Below are 16,885 nucleotides of genomic sequence, written 5' to 3'. Positions count from 1 at the left end.
TATGTGCCTGTGTAAAACAAACAAAAAATAATTCTATTGATGTCAGTAGTTTAAAGTGCTTTGCATTATTACTAAATATTTCTTACTGGATCAATATCGGCCAATATGGTTGGTTAATAATTGGCTATTGGTAGCAGCCAAGAAAATCGTTATCAGTACACGCCTAATAATCAAGGTTGTGACTGACACTGTAGATTCAGTTTACCTGTCATATAGAAAACTTTAATTTGCAAATCTTGCTAGAGATGTGTTGTGCAATTTCCTTTTCGCTCTAATTAAGTGATCCCTTACTACAAAGCTGAGAGGTAAACTTTGTTTTTGTTTTTTTTCAAATGGATTACCAACTTCAGTAACTCATCGTTTTCTTCCGTCCCTTTTTATACAGAAGAATTCATCCCTGGGCTGTGGCTATGTATATTTATGTCAGTAGGCAGTTAGTTCCTCGAGACATGTATGTTGGATATGCTGGGAGTGGGGGAGGCACCAGGAAAACGTACTCCCCATCTACTTGTGCTTTGCACTGATGTGTGCTGAAAAATGTTATGTAGCTGCTTTTCAGTGCTTACCTAAGGTCATTCTTGGACATGCTTATGCAAAGAGAAGCATGTCACTTTTCTATATGTGGCTTTGAGTTGTGTGTGGTTTGGTTTGGTTTTTATGATAGCACTCCCTTATACTGTCCAACACAGAGACATACCTCTTGAGTACTACCATATGGAGTCTGTTTCTCATCCAAGAAGGGTGTGCAGTGTGTTTTGTCTCCTAGACCTCAGACAGTTCTTTTAGAAAAACTACTTTGGGATGGACCATTTAACTCCAACATGCTGGCATGAATGAATAAAGAAATTGTAGGATAGTTCAATTGTGTTGCTCTTTTTGAGGAGCTAGATGGTGAAGATCTGGTTTCTTCTGGAATTATTGTATTAGTATGGTTATTTGTGTCTTAGAGTTGTGAGCAATTTGAATAGCAGTCTCTACAGTGAGTCCATTACCCATTTGTTTACTTTCCAGGCTACCCCAGAGCAGATAAGCATGGACTTGAAAAATGATTTTTTGTACCGCCTGGATCAGGATCAAGAATTACACAAGGTAAGATTTGTTAATTATTAGGCATGGTGATAGTCTTCTAGAAGGCTTTCTTGCTCTAGGTGGCTTTCCCCCCCACCCTCCAGAACCCAGAGATGATACTCTTTCAGGGTATGATATACTATTCTTGATGCAGTGTATTATGAGTTTCAAGTAGAAATGGACAATAAGTGCTTGTGCAAGTGAATGCAGGAATGGTGATTTTAGTATGTTTGTGTAAAAGTTGTTTGTTGTAGGTTTGTTGCATGTATAAATCATTTAAGGCATGCAGAATACACAAAGTACAGGTTGTACAAAAATGAGGTTGAGACAAGTAGATATTGAGCAGAATGTTTGTATTATTGAAAATTACTGGAAATGTGCTGTCACTTCCAGATCTTAAAAGACCGGGAAACACTGCCTGTGAAGAAGTTTGAGCGAGAAATTCTGGATGCGGTTTATCACAATTCTGTTGTCATCATTCGTGGTGCCACTGGTTGTGGCAAAACCACTCAAGTTCCCCAGTACATTTTGGATGATCACCTCAGAAATGACATAGCTGCAGAATGTAACATTGTAGTGACACAGGTGAGGAATATATGTGTTAAAACTACTTGGGTTCATGGTGGGAGATACAGCCCATTAAGACATGCTATAATTAGAACAGCTCATTGAAGACTGGAGAAATTGAACTGTTACACATCTTGGAAAATATTTGCTCTCTTGTCAACTGTAGATGTCAGGAGTACTCTTCTGCTATATATATGATAACAGCATTTGCTGTGTGTGTATATGAAGAATGATTTGTCTTACAGTGGGTTTATGATATGGTTTCATGAAAATTATATGAAAAAAACCCAGTATGCCATGCATTTGCACGTAAACTTGTTCTTTTGGATACACAGTAATGGAATGCCCCAGTTGATAGATAATCTGTGGGTAGGTGAGATGTACTGGCTATATGAAGGAGAGGGATTCAATGCACCTAGAGAGGAGGGAAATGGCAACATGTAGAAATGGACACCAGGCCCTTGTGATTTCCGTCCCCCGCTCCCTTCTGAAATGGTTCATTTGCGCTTTGGATCTTATTTTTTCTGTTCCTTCTACTGTTTGGGCCTTTGTACACATTTGTATGCTGCAGTATTGGGCACTTTTAAAAGCACCCAGCGCTGTGGCACATGCATTTGTATAAATGGCAAAATGTGTGTCAGTGCTGGCAAAATAGTAGTGGTGCACTTTTGAACCAAAACGCATCAAAAGTGTTTAGTTCAAACATGTACTGCCACCATTTTCTGTGCACTGACACACATTTCACCATTTATATAAATGCATGCGACACAGCACTGGGTGTGTCAGCTTGCATGCTTCTCAGATTTGATTAACTGAGTCTGCTCCAATGCGCTGGATTTCCGGCCTGTCAGAGCAGACAAAGGTACATGTATAAATGCCTTTTGTTTTCTGCAGTAGTTGCAGTGTGAGGTTTGTCTGTTGATTTCAGTTCAGTAAAAACTGTTAGTGATTTTTATTTCATTTGCTTGCACTGCACAGCAGAATTTCCTTAAGTTATGTACAGGCCTAGGGTAGAAGAAGGGTTTTGAGGTGTGTTGATAGAGCTGTAGAGGCTTCTAAAATTATTCAAGGCACAAGCCCCTACTCCTGGTTCTCTATTTTCATGAGTATTAAAATGATCTTTTTAAAAATCTCAATTTTAGTATTTTACTCTTTAGCTTTTCTCCAAGAGCATTCCTATCTACAGAAATGACTGCCCGGCAATGCTAAAGGCTAGGGGTAGGTCATAGGCCACATTTAACTTTTCCAATGTAACCATTACATGCTTGTATTGATAAATTTATACAAGTTTCATCCTCATTTGGAAAACATGTTTCACCCTGCAGCCCAGGAGGATCAGTGCAGTTTCTGTGGCAGAGCGTGTGTCCTTTGAGAGAGGAGAAGAACCTGGGCAAAGCTGTGGATACAGTGTGCGATTTGAATCCGTGCTTCCCCGGCCCCATGCCAGTGTGATGTTCTGCACTGTAGGTCCGTTCTATATTGCTTTGTTGTTCAGATACGGACGTTATTGAATAACAATATAGAGATCACAGCACTACCAGAAGACAGAAAAGAGTATCAAATCAATGGTTCTCTGAAAGAATCGGAATATATACAATAAGTTTTGTTTGGTCTGTTTAGCTTGTTAGCAAACTTTTCTATTATGGAAATTAAAATGTGCTGGTTTAGTTTGGTCACGATGAGGCTCATTGAAAATAGCAAATGAATGATGAATACAACTCGGATATCATAGCAATAGCATTACTTCTAGGTGAAATGAGGGGTTTTCACTTGCACCTGGAGAAGAGGGACAAGGAAGTGATGAGAGTTGCCTCCTAATTATAATGTTTATGCTCCCTGCCCATCACATAAGTGAAAGCACGGGATTTATGGGGTTGCAAAATGTGCCTTTTGTGTATTGGCATTAAACTCATGTTGCCATTACTTAACTAAATTTTATTATAACTATTTGAACTACCATCCAACTTTGCTTTTGACTCTTACCCTTTCTATTAAGGTGTCCTCCTGAGAAAGCTGGAGGCTGGGATCCGTGGAATTAGCCATGTTATTGTGGATGAGATCCATGAGAGAGACATTAATGTGAGTTGCAGAGCTGGAGCTTTGCTTGCCTGCTACCCTTGTCAGCGTTATTGTGCTTATTTACAGTTTTGTGTTCTTTTGTGTTTTAGTACATGAAAGGGAATTGTACATTGTACTAATTGCATAGATCAGGTTTGGTATCTTATTCTCTAACAATATCTTTAGAAATATTTCTCCTAGCATGGGTCTTTCTCAGAAAAAATAGAGCTTCAAGAGATCTTCCAGTGCTACTTCATTTATTAGGCTTTTGAAGATCCTCTTTAGCAAATAGAGCAACACAGTACAAGTATATAAAGTGATTGTATACCTTTGATAGGGATTAAAGTTCAAGTGGGGAACGAACCATTGGGAAAAGTGAATTTTGTCTCCTGTCTCCATTTTCTTACCTACTGTGTTATGCTACTTAATATGCAAGTATTTAAACCATGATTATCAAGTTAATGTTTCTGTAATTGTTTTGCACCTTCAGTTTCAGGGTCTGCAGCTAGTTGGAACATAAGGAAACATTGTAAGAGATACAATTTAAAAAATAGAGAGTCCTTAATCTGTGTTAATCCATTTGTCAAACCACAGAGCTACAGAAAGCAGTACATCTTGCCATGCTACTGAAGGCCATTTTGTCACAGTTCAGAGCCATAGTTTTACTATGAATCCCTTGGAAGGGAATTACAGTGGGTGTTTCTAGCCTCTATCTTCTACCAGCTGAGGCAGTAGGACAACTGTTTTGTATGTAGGCCAGGTCTTGGCATGCTTTTTAGTTTTTGTTCTTCATAAAATCTTTTTAGTCAGGATTGGAGGTGTACAAGAATGCAAAAGAATGAGCTCTTCAGTAAATTGAGCTATCAGGTTTGCAACAGTAAATTTTTAATGTTTGCAAAGTATCAGTCACAACTTAATCTTATCAGATAATATTCCCTGAATCTTTGTGACAATTATAAACAATTGCTACAGAGAATTGACATTGGAAGCTGAATGCATTTTGGCTGTCACTTTTTCTTAATGTGGTTTAGAACAAGGTATACCATATTTACTCAAATCTAAGATGACCCTGAATTTAGGACTACCCTCCCTCCCCCTCTTTAAATTCTGTACACAGAAAATTTATAAATGTGTTATAATTTTCTTTGTATAGAGTCTAATTATTGGAGAGTCGTATTTAATTCATCCCTCCCACTGCTGCGTGGCGGGGGCAGGTAGTATGGGACAGTCAAGCAGCTTGCATCTGCCCTCCTGTCACTTCTGCCTCTGTTCTTCCCCCTTTGTCCCTCTTCCTCCCAACTTCCTGCTGGCAGGCTCCATCCCCTTCTAGCCTTGGGCACTGAGCACGGCCCCAGCCCTATAGCAGCCTTGCTGCTGCATGGCTGGGCTGGGGCTGTCCTCTGCCCCAAGCTGCAGCACGGACAGAGCCTGCGCAAGGGTATGGGGCAGAAGGGAGATGGGCAGGCAGGGGAGCAGAGGCTGTGTTGGGGGTTGGGAGGGAGAATGGGGAAAAGAGGCTGCTGGGGGGAGATAGTGGAGTACAGAGGTGGCATGGGGAGAGGCGGAGGCAGTAGGTGTGGCTGTGGTCCCAGCCCTGAGCCACAGCACCTACCTGTCCTGCCACCACACTTGTACATGATTTTAAGATGATTTTTCCCTGTGTTAAATGGGGAAGAAAACCTTGTTTTAGAATCGAGTAAATACAGTAGTTTAAATAGGAGATAAAAATAGGCATTTTTAATATTAATTAGAATGTAACCCATTGATAGCATTTCTGTATTTGAGAACATTATTAGAAATCTTTTGAAATTGGGCCAGATTAATAGAGTATGAAAATCCAGGTCCACCTTGGAATTTTTGCTTTTCAAGTCTTGAACTACAGTTCTTGCTAAATAGCAGGTGAACTAAAGTTAGTGCTTCTAGAACTTTGCTTTTGAAACCTAGGTAAGAAGTACTTTTCCCTAACAGGCTGACCACTGTTTGGAGATTTTGTAGGATTTAGAGAATTTTAGACTAATTTCTTTCAAATAGAAAAAGACTGTTATTTCTGTAGGTGAATGCACATGTTATCATTTGCTTGGTTTGCCTTATCTGTACTGTTTGGTCATTTATGCCTTGTCTGTATTTCAATATTAAATTTGCTATTAAACTTTACTTACATTAAATACTCAAACTAATAGATTTTGGGGGGTTGGCTCTTTGAACCTTCCTTGATTCCCAAGAATGCCTCTGTGTGTTTACAAGCTGCATACTAAGGTATAACAGCAAAGGATTATTGGGTGCTGTTCTGGGCTTGTTCACATGGATGTCAAAACTCTCTTAAGGAGTATGGGAATCCAGAAATGGCTAGGGAGTATAATTCCCCAATCCTACTAATTTATTTTTTGAAGCTAAGGGAAGTTTCTGTGGATGGTATATTACATAACTATTTCTCTCATTGATTGTGCAGGTTTCTAACCTTTTCTGATCACCCTGGAAGATGTGATTTCTCTAAGAAACTTTCTGTGTTCTTGGGTTAATACTCTTATTTTCTTTCTATACAGACTGACTTCCTCCTGGTCGTCCTAAGGGATGTAGTTCAGGCATATCCTGAAATCAGAGTCATCCTCATGTCTGCCACCATTGATACCAGCATGTTCTGTGAATACTTCTTTAAGTGTCCTATCATTGAGGTCTTTGGCAGAACATATCCAGTTCAAGGTAAACCACTTGTTGAGCATGTATGTCAGTAGTTATACTAGTTTCTTTGTGAATATTATGCAGTCTAGAGGAGATAAAAGAATAGTTGGAGTGAAATGGAATATATTACTGAGATGTAGTCATGCTGTTTTTGGCAATGAAGAGGGACAGTCCTAACAAAAAATTCTGTTGTATTCTTTCTGTTGGTCCCCTGACAGGTTAAACTGTTGTAGAATGGTTCAAAACAGGTTGCTTTTACATAATGCAGACACTCACTGACTTGAAAGTTGCTTTAAATGAATCAGTATAGAACTGTGTGTGAAGAATTTGAATGGGCCTGTAAGTCTGAGATGAGGTACGTTAGTTGAACAAGTGTGGGAAAGACTGGAAGGCCACTGCTCATACTTAACATGTTCTTTGGATAAATGAAGGACTAAAGTTTCCAGCTCTGCTAGACAGGCATCTCTCACCAATACTCACTTCAAACTGAGGTAGAAACCTGCTTTATTTAACAATGTTATCTCTTGGAAGGGGCGCTGAAGGGCTGTGATAGAATGATGCATTCCTTTAATATCACCATATGTAATAGTTCTGTGTACTGATGGTCTGTTTTTGCAGAGTATTTTCTGGAGGATTGTATTCAGATGACTCAGTTTATTCCTCCATCAAAGGATAAGAAAAAGAAGGACAAGGATGAAGAAGGTGGTGAGGAAGATGATGTACGATGGACTTGCTTACATGAGTATACTATACAAACACTAGCTGTAACAAGTACTAGCGTAATGCATGCAGAACCATATTTTCTCACTTGTACAGCACTCTGGCATTCTGACTGATTGTGGAGAGTGCATTACAAGTGGAGGATCATTTTAATAAGGACTAATGGATGACTAATAGTAACTAGCAAGCATTTATTGGCAATAGTAACAAGAGGCACAGGCAGAATGGCTAAGTATCAAAAGAACAGAATAGATCCTACATTGTTCAGTAGAACATTGGTACTTGAAAATATTTTTTCAGCAACTTTGCCAGTTATCCTTCATAGTTTCATTGTTGTTGATGTAGAAATGGAACTGAAAATATATTGTGTATGCTTGTGTAATTGATATATACTTACAATTATTTTATGAGGTTCTAATTCTGAGTTTTAAAAAAAAACTTAAGACCTGTATTGCAGAAGGAATGGATGTAGTATGAGCTCAGCAGGTGAAAAGCCTTCATTGAAATTATGGGTTCCTGTTTTCTTTCTGTTGCAGTTTATACTGCCTGTACTTACCTGCATCAAGAATCTGTGTTCATTTTGCTGCTTCAGGAGCTGGTAGTCTCTTGAAACAAACAGTATACACAAACCTAGACTTAAGTCAGCTTAAACAGTTCTCTCTAATGCTTTTTCTCATTGCAAATAGATGTTAAGAACTCTATAACTAAGAGATTAAAGGGAGGGGGAACTCTTCTCTGTTCTGTTTAGCATGTTTCCTTGTGCATTAGAGACCAATTTCTGTAGTTTTTATGTAACTGGTGTCTAGATTTGCCTTATATTGTTGTGATGGGGAAACAAGCAACTATGTAAGAGTAGGAACATGCAGCTGTGAAATCACAAAATCCTCAGTGGCTTTTAGAGACAGGTGTAGAATCTGAAGTTCTTTAGCTTAACAAGATTTCAGGTAGACTTCTTTCCCCCCATACACAAGATACGAGTAATTTGGGATTTTAATATGTAAACAGGGACAGATCCAGGAGGGTGCACTTGCACCCTCCTTTGATTCCTATTCCACCTAAAGTTTAAAACCAACTGCCTGGCAGTGGCTGCAGCATTTCTAGTTAGGCAGTGTTGGGGGAGTTAATTGAATTCTTGGTACATTGTAATCTTCCTGATCCTTTCCAAAGTCTTCCTTTTCGTGATCTTGATGTTCCACTAATCAAGCTGTCCTTTGTTCAGCAGCTGCTTGTTAACTGCTCTTGAAGCTCCTGTTTCACACCCCTGCGGATTGTTTTCAGTTCATTCCAATGAAGCTAAATTCATTTTGGCTTCAGTCTTAAACTGAATAATACAGCCCTAGGCCCCTAGTGTAGTAGAGAAGCTTCTAGTTTATTTTTAACTGGAGAAAATACAGGATTTTTTTATGTGATGATGCACCTCATCATCTGTATCCCCCTTTTCAGCATCCTAGATCTACCTAAGTATGTAATTGATATTTTTAAAGAGAGACATTTTTCTTCCTCTTACAGTAGTAACTACCCTTATCCTTCTTATTAAGGCTCAATTTTTTAAAGAGTTTTCTGTTCCTAAATTATAATTTAGTTTGGTTATAGTTTCATTCTTGCAATAGAATGTACTGTATAGAAAAAAGACTTGGGAAACGAGACCAGGCTACCTCCATAATGAGGGCTGTTATGATCTATGAGTGAGCATGGGACAGTTTCATTGTCAGTCCATTCAATTCTGTTCATCTGTTTGCCTGAGTTACCACTAATCCCCAAAGTGTGAGTGTTATCGAATAAACAATGTTTGACTTTTTTTGTGTCCAATACTTGCAGGCCAACTGCAACCTTCTCTGCAGTGATGAATATGGACCAGAAACAAAACGCTCCATGGCTCAGTTGAATGAGAAGGAAACTCCCTTTGAACTGATTGAGGCCCTGCTAAAGTACATTGAGACCCTGAATGTTCCAGGAGCTGTGCTTGTCTTCTTGCCTGGCTGGAACCTGATCTATACCATGCAAAAGCATCTGGAAATGAATCCTCATTTTGGTAAAGAAAACTGTTTTATTCTGCTTTTTTTTCTTGTTAAGTACTTATGGCATGTGTAAATTTGAGGCTACTGGCAAATGTTAAGGCAGTTGGAGTTTGAGGAATTATGTCCCCTCCCCAAAATTGTGTAACCTGCAATACCAGACATGTGTGGCTGATTGTGGCATTTTGGGGATGAGGCATACAACTCTCCAAATCCCAATTATGTGATTGCCTGTGCATGAGCTGCAGAGCAAAGCGGTTTGAAGTCACACATACAGCTGAGGATTGGGGGCTCACAACTTGTACCCCTGCTTTTCAGAAGTTCCTGGTACCCTTGTCAGGCTTACATCACTCTGCCCCTTTAAAAGAACAGGTGTGTGATGTGAGCTAGGTGCCCATGGAAGCAGCAACTGGGGATCAGGGAGCTCACTCACCAATTGCCACTTCCACATGCAGCAGTTGCCACTTCCCTTATAAAGCAGCATGCAGCTGGGATTTCTAAGGGTCCCTGTACTTGAGTGCAGAGGCAATTACCACGCTCCAGCAGCCCCCGTATCTCTTGTATCAGTGTCCTTCCACATCAAAATGGCAGTGGGAGTGCTTGTACTAAAGCTTTAATTCAAGCACTCCTGCTACCATTTTGAAGTGTGGGGAGGCTGATGCGCAATAGGCCGAGGTGCTTTAATTAGAGCAGCTCTTGGAGCTGGTCTAATTTAAAGTGCTGCCCCCACCCCTCACCCCCAGAGCACATGTAAAAGTGGCCTAAGTTTTCCAGGCTCCATGAGCCTGACATCACTGAGAGGCTCCTTGATCTTTAGTTCATGGTGCCAGTCCCTCACCTACCTATGGGGATCAGGTGAGGCAAGAGGAGCAGGGAAAAATGCTGATCAGGAAAGGGATAAATGTGTTCCAGACCCTGGGGCTGATCCATGCCCAATCCCAATGCTTATTTGAACATCAGAGTCTGGGAGGGACAAGACATGCAATATGTTCCATTTAAAGTGTGAAGCAAACCAGACAGAAAGATGTTCTATCATTATGTGGAACATCTTTGTGACTCATTTGCTACATTATCATGCCATAAATTGGCTTGAATGTAGCATGTTACAGTTAAAGGTGTTAATCATGTCATAAGTGAGCCATAAATGTAATGTCTGCCGGGGCGGGGGGCGGGGGCTGAGATCTGGATTAAGAAGGGCCTGGTCATATGAAGCAATGGAAGGATAAGGAGGAGTTAAACTTGGATGTATGCTTTTCCAGTTATGGCTAACCTTCTTATACTCTTTTAGGAAGCCATCGGTACAGGGTTCTGCCATTGCATTCACAAATTCCTCGAGAGGAACAGCGTAAAGTGTTTGATCCAGTGCCTCCTGGAGTGACCAAGGTAAGATTACCCTCTGCATGCAAAGCAGGGGAGTCACAGTATCTTATATTTTTGGGAAGTGCATTTAATGCTGATGTTTGTGCATATAAGCTGATGTGTACTATCAGGCAGGTCATCATAGCCCCCTGTAACTAACTATAAACGTATCCCAATAAGTACTTCTGTTTCCACAGGTTATTTTATCCACCAACATTGCTGAGACTAGCATTACCATCAATGATGTTGTCTATGTTATAGATTCATGCAAGTAAGTTCCATGTTCAGCTCTCTGTTTTACATAACATATTTGGACTACAAAGTACATTTTGTGAACATGCAGTACTGCCTTTCGTTCTTGGAACCTGTCCCCTTGCTTGAATTTGGGTACCTCATCTCAATTTTTATAACAGTTGAAAGCTCTTAAAAACATATTGGCGCTCAATAAGCTGTCCTTTGTCAATCAAAAACCATGATGGTAGTGTTCATATGGGTGTTAGTGAGTTTCCTGCACACTGGAAACTTCCATTTGAGAGAGAGCATTACAAGCACTTGTATAGCTGATGGAAAAATTAAGTGTTCTTCTGTTGGTCTGATTTATTCTGACTTGCTGCATATAAACACAGCACGTTATAAATAAATCCCTAATTGCATGAGAGATCTAATCTTTTGAGAGAAGTGTTTAGCAAACGTGGTTCCTGTTGAAGTTGGGGCACCAGCTTTTTAAGGACAGCTAACTGATTGAAGTGTTGTATTAAATGATACAGTATAGAACTGCTTTGGCAGTACTTGAGATATAGAATATTTGAATTTCCATTGTTTCTGTTACAGACAGAAGGTGAAACTGTTCACTGCTCACAACAACATGACAAACTATGCCACAGTCTGGGCATCAAAAACCAACCTAGAGCAACGGAAAGGGCGAGCAGGCCGTGTGCGGGCTGGATTCTGCTTCCATTTGTGTAGCAGAGCTCGCTTTGAAAGGTGAGCCTATGCTGCTTCTGGAACATGGATGTCTTAGAGCACTTCAGAAACCTTTAAACTGTTTCTTCAAACCAGACTGGGAAAGCAGATTAACCTAAACTTGCAGAGATAAAAGATTGCCATGAAATTCTGTATTTCCTCATCCACAGAGTTCAGTGTAGAAGTCATGGGTCTTTGCTATTTTTAACTCAGAAAACAAACAACTTCAGTGTGTTTCAAGGAAAGAGTTAAAAGTATGACTTCAGGATCATCTCCTACTCCCCTGCATAGAATGTAGCCTGTCAGCTTAATAGAACTCTTTCTGCTAAGTCATACCATGCTTCACTCACTGGAAAACTGCAGGGGATCCAGGGAGTAGAGGAACTTAGGGAGGGACTGGATAAGATGCTGTCACAGAGCACGGTGGTGCCCTGTTCCTGAAGAGGGGAAAACTGCTAGGGAGGGAGCCCTAGCAGTGACTAAGGAGTCCAGCTGTGGGTTGCCAGGGCAACTAATGAAGGCCATCTGACTGGAAGGGGCCAGGCCTGGCTCCCTTTATAAACCCAAGGAGCTGAGGCCAGGGGCAGTTCCCTGCCAGGAGCCAGAGAGGCAGGAGCTCCTGGAATAATGATGCGAGAAGCAGTGAGAACCGCAGGTATAGCTTTACTTGAGTTGAGCAATGTTATTATAGCCAGGAGGCTCAAGTCTTTGTTGCTGTTTGTTAAAACCGGTGGTTTGGGTGAGGCTATTAGGGGTTGGAGGAGGCCTCATAGGGGACTCACAGCAGACTGTGAGGACCCCAGCGCCAGTGGGCGCAGCACACAGGGTGCATAGACCCCAGCCCCAGAGAGGGGCGTTTGAGAAGCCCTAGTGTGGGCGTGGCGAGCCCCCAAGAGGGGAGTGCTATTGAGAAGCCCCGTGCAGGTGTGGTGAGCCTCAGAGAGGGGACTGCTATTGAGAAGCCCTAGTGCAGGTGTGGCGAGCCCCCGAGAGGGGAGCGCTATTGGGGAAGCCCAAGTTGGGCACGGCGAGCCCCAGAAAGGGGACCGCCTTATTGAGAAGCCCAAGTGTGGGCACAGAGAGCCCCAGAAAGGGGGCAACACTATTGGAAAGCCCAAGTGTGGGCACGGAGAGCCCCAGAAAGGGGGCAACATTATTGGAAAGCCCAAGTTGGGCACGGCAAGCCCCAGAGAAGAGGGGCAGCATTTTTAGGAAGCCCAAGTTGGGCACGGCGAGCCCCAGACAGGGGGCAGCATTTTTAAGAAGCCCAAGTGTGGGCACTGGGAGCCCCAGATAGGGGGCCGCGTTATTGGGAAGCCGAAGTTGGGCACCGTGAGCCTCAGATAGGGGGCAGCATTATTGAGGAGCCCAAGTTGGGCACCGTGAGCCTCAGATAGGGGGCAGCATTATTGAGGAGCCCAAGTGTGGGCACTGGGAGCCCCAGATAGGGGGCTGCATTATTGGGAAGCCCAAGTTGGGCACCGTGAGCCCCAGAGAAGGGGGGCAGCATTAGTAGGAAGCCCCAGGGTGGGCACGGAGAAGGAAGGCCCAGGGAGAACAGGAAGGGGCCAAAATAGCGAGAGAAGTGAGACAATGACGATTCCATCGGCAAGGTGTGGACTGCGGTGTAGGGGAGGAAATGGAGCCGCAGATAGCGCCCCCTAGCAGAGGGGGCAGGACAAAGGCAGCCTCCTGCTGATTAAACACTAATTAATCAATTAAGATCAAGGCATGGCAGGTGAGTAGGCAGGCGGCTGCCCCAGAGACAGGTGTGTGGGCCACATTAAGGGCGGCCCAGAGCGGTGACCTGTCACAGATGCATAGATCCTAATCATCAAAAAGCTGCTGTAGTGATATGCCAGACCCTTCTTTTTGTCCCATGGAAGAGATGATGGTGAGGATCAGTAGAAAAGAGACAGATTTCCATTTTGACCTGCTCCCTGACCAAAAGCTTTGAACATCTCAGTACTGTCAGGCTCTCTTCTTCCTAGCTGCACTTGCTGACACCCCTAAGCAGCTGTAACTTTGACTTGTTCAGTCTACCACAGTTTTTAATGACAAAAGTCAGAAAACCCGCACTGCGAACTGCAGGGGGCTACATAACTGTTGTATTCCGTATTCCACCCCTGTTCAACAAAGCACCCATTCCTCGGGGAAGCAGCTACAGTGGAGTTATGGTTGTTTGACAGAAAAACCCTGTAGATTCACGGGTGTCTAGAAGAGGAAAGAGTTTGCACTGGGAAAGCATGGATGTTACTATACTCATTTTGGAGTGTTGGTTCCATTAGATGCTAACCATTTAAAAGATGCCCATTTCTAGAGTTTGTCTCAACTGTGACCACTGAGGGGCACTTCACCAAGCCTAAGAGCTTCTCTTTGCTTTTAGAAGCATATGTATGGGCATTTGCCAACAAAAGCAATTGTCTTTTTGAGTAGGAACCAGCAAGTCGAGTTGGGTGGTGGCAGAAGTTGTGGACATTAAGTAAACAGCATGCTGCCAGCTTCTATGCTAGCATATAGAGAGAGAGACAGGCTGGAAGGAGTTGACCTGTCCTGAAGAATGACACTTAGCAGTTGGTTGTGGGTGGGGCAAGAAGGTGCAAGAGATGGGAAGTATTGAAGAGAAGTACTTTTTAAAATAGTCACTGCTCATCTTGGGAACATACTGATGGTGGCTTGATCAGGTGACTGAGAGAGCATACTCACAAAAAGAGGTGGGTTGCACTTGATGGGGTGATCTTTGGGAGCAGTTGGGCTATGAATATGTTCAGAACTGTGATGCTATGTTCTCTCCACCTTTTGCTTCCAGACTTGAAACTCATATGACACCTGAGATGTTTCGAACACCACTGCATGAAATTGCTTTGAGTATCAAACTGCTAAGGCTGGGAGGAATTGGTCAGTTCTTGGCCAAAGCAATTGAACCACCACCTTTAGATGCAGTGATTGAAGCAGAGCACACCCTCAGAGGTACCTGCAGCAGTGGCACACAAGGCTTTTTGTATAGGCAGACTTGTCATGTGTACAATTTGGGGTGTCAGGGTCTTCTGCATGTCTAGATCCTGTATCCTTGGGCAGAAGACCTCTGTCTGGTGACGCCCTTAGTTCTGGAATGCATTGTGTGGGTAGTAACTAAAGAAATACTCAGATTCCTAAATTGCATGTCATGGCTTTGAAAAATTCAGATTCAAGCTTCAGGCTTACTTTTTTGTTTTTACTTTGCCATTGATTTAAACTAGCAGTATAAGATTGCTATGTATGAGGGGGGCAAAATATAGGGCATTAAAACATTCAGGAGGCTGGTACTAAGTAAAGACATAACATGGACTCGTGGCTTTACAGTTATTTTGCGTATATGTAGTTCTTTCTATCACAGGATCTCAGTAGTCACTTCAAACATTAATAGCTCGACCTCTGTGTCTCAATTTCCTGTTTGTCAAGCTGTTATGAGGCTAGGTACCCTGCCTCAGGCCATACGGATAGTCTGTGACAGACTTGGGAAAGGAATCCTGGTTCCTTTTCCCTTGGATGTTTCAGACCAGTTTCTTTAAGGACCCAGCAGGGTCTAAACAAATTATTTGAATTGATGGTTTGTTTGATAATATGTGAAAGATGCTTCCTCAGCCTGACGCAGGGTATTTACACCTGAAAGCTTGCTAAGAAGAATTTTTCCAACTATTTGAGTTGTTGTAATAAAAGATACAGATTTACCCAAAGAACCTTTTAGGGCACTTGTGTAATGCAATTAAGTAAGATGCCTTCCTGTTGCCATTCTAAGACTTTTTAAAGTCATTCTTATTTTTCTAAAGTTGTGACAGTTATTCAGTTAGAGACAGTGTTGAAATCCATGCAAAAGAGCAAAAATAAATATATGTATCCTTAATTGTGGGTCTTGATGACTTAACAGGGACTGTAAAAGGCTAGTGCTTTTCTAGGCTGCTTATGAAAGCATGGAAATTTTGGGGTGAATGCTTTCATCCTTAGAAATGTCAGAATTGGTGTTTTTGTCTAGTTTTGTTGGAAGACCTGTGGAAAGTCTCAAGAGCAAGTGTATTATGGGATGTTGAATATCTATAAAAATCCTTTCTTCAAAATATAAGTTAAGCATTTTAGCTCAGTGGCTGTTAACCAAAACTATTTAATGTTCTTCCTCCATTGCTTTGCTGTTTCTAGTCTTTTCAGTCTCTCAAAATTTGTTCATCGGTTCTTAACCTAGAGACTTTATAGTAAGCAAGACCAAAATTTATGCCCTTCTCCCTCAACCTTCAAAATTTTCATGCCATCTTTATATCATATAGATGCATAGAAAGAATGCATAAGTTTCTGCTTTGTGGGTCAGCTCTAACCTTTAAGTATAATAGTGGTATAAGTCATAGTTTTTATCCTAATGCAGTTCACTAAATGTTATGATTGAATAGTTTAGCTAGTCAGCAAAACCATAAGCTTCCCAGGTCAGTAAAGCAAATAGTAAATAATCGGAGCTTACTTGATTTTATTAGTGACAGTTTGCTGAGTATTGGTTCAGCTGGGACAAAGTGTCTTAAAAAAAATTATATTGCCCTTGTGTAACCAGTTTTGAAATATCAATTGCTATTTAAGCTGTGGCGTGAGAATGAAGATGAGGTCTAATACATGTAAAACATTTCCATCTCTTACCTAGTTAGTAATTGGCTGGACTGTGTAATTGCCAGAACTGTTTTGCTGACAGAGAAGTCTTGTTTCAGAGCTGGATGCCCTGGATTCCAACGATGAGTTGACACCTCTTGGAAGAATCCTGGCAAGACTCCCAATTGAACCTCGTCTTGGCAAAATGATGATAATGGGCTGCATTTTCTAGTAAGTTTATCAGTCCCAATGATGAGTTCTTTGTTATTTCCCTAGGTTTCTGAATCTTTATGCATGTACTGTACAGAAAAAGCATGTATCCGGAAAGGCCGTGAATGTCATTGTGAGGGATAGAAAAATGAATGAACTAATAAATCCATCAGTAAAATAGTATTGCTGAGTATGGGAAGTCAGCTATCATATAATGAAGAGGAAATATCTAGTTGCAACCAAGGCTGAATATTTATGAAGTTGGAGAATGGGACTTTGAATATTAGTAAGAAAGGGGTGAGCTGTAGATGGGGATATGTGGACAGTTAGTATTTAGGACAGATTAAAAGAACCCTGAGCCTGAACATCACACAGAAGGAGATCGACGTTGTGTTTAATCATGTCGGTGCAGGGGTTCAATGCTTATTCAAAGGTGTTGAATAGTACTGTTATTGGATAGGGAGAGGAAGAGACAGTGCTTGTTGTGAACACTCACTCTGTAAATTTCTAATAACTGGAATTTAAAGCACCATATTTATTTGAACAACTAGCAAAATGCCTGTCATGAATAACTGGGGTGGGGGGGCAGTTAGAGTGGGGATGGAGACTTGCATCCGTCCCATGCCCTCCCCCTGCTGTTC

At 41.6% G+C, this 16,885-nt stretch overlaps 1 protein-coding gene across 3 annotated transcripts in view; it reads left to right on the top strand.

The window, feature by feature from the left end:
* Positions 1-16,885, top strand: part of DHX9 (DExH-box helicase 9) — a 50,010-nt gene that overhangs the window by 22,326 nt on the left and 10,799 nt on the right. For all 3 annotated transcript variants that reach the window (XR_003094446.1, XM_014520724.2, XM_014520725.2), the window contains 12 exons: positions 1,012-1,089; positions 1,462-1,653; positions 2,961-3,102; positions 3,632-3,714; positions 6,237-6,393; positions 6,991-7,091; positions 8,911-9,124; positions 10,396-10,490; positions 10,664-10,737; positions 11,298-11,450; positions 14,239-14,399; positions 16,154-16,265. Coding sequence is in view for 2 of the 3 variants with exons in the window: in XM_014520724.2 (XP_014376210.1) it covers positions 1,012-1,089; positions 1,462-1,653; positions 2,961-3,102; positions 3,632-3,714; positions 6,237-6,393; positions 6,991-7,091; positions 8,911-9,124; positions 10,396-10,490; positions 10,664-10,737; positions 11,298-11,450; positions 14,239-14,399; positions 16,154-16,265 (1,562 nt within the window). In the remaining variant the exon portion in view is untranslated. The remainder of the gene's footprint in view (positions 1-1,011; positions 1,090-1,461; positions 1,654-2,960; positions 3,103-3,631; positions 3,715-6,236; positions 6,394-6,990; positions 7,092-8,910; positions 9,125-10,395; positions 10,491-10,663; positions 10,738-11,297; positions 11,451-14,238; positions 14,400-16,153; positions 16,266-16,885) is intronic.

The sequence above is a fragment of the Alligator sinensis genome, unplaced genomic scaffold (genome assembly GCF_000455745.1).
Source record: "Alligator sinensis unplaced genomic scaffold, ASM45574v1 scaffold471_2, whole genome shotgun sequence".
Classification (NCBI taxonomy): domain Eukaryota; kingdom Metazoa; phylum Chordata; order Crocodylia; family Alligatoridae; genus Alligator; species Alligator sinensis.
The sequence above is the reverse complement of the archived record's forward strand: the minus strand, read 5'-3'. Positions and strand labels throughout refer to the sequence as shown.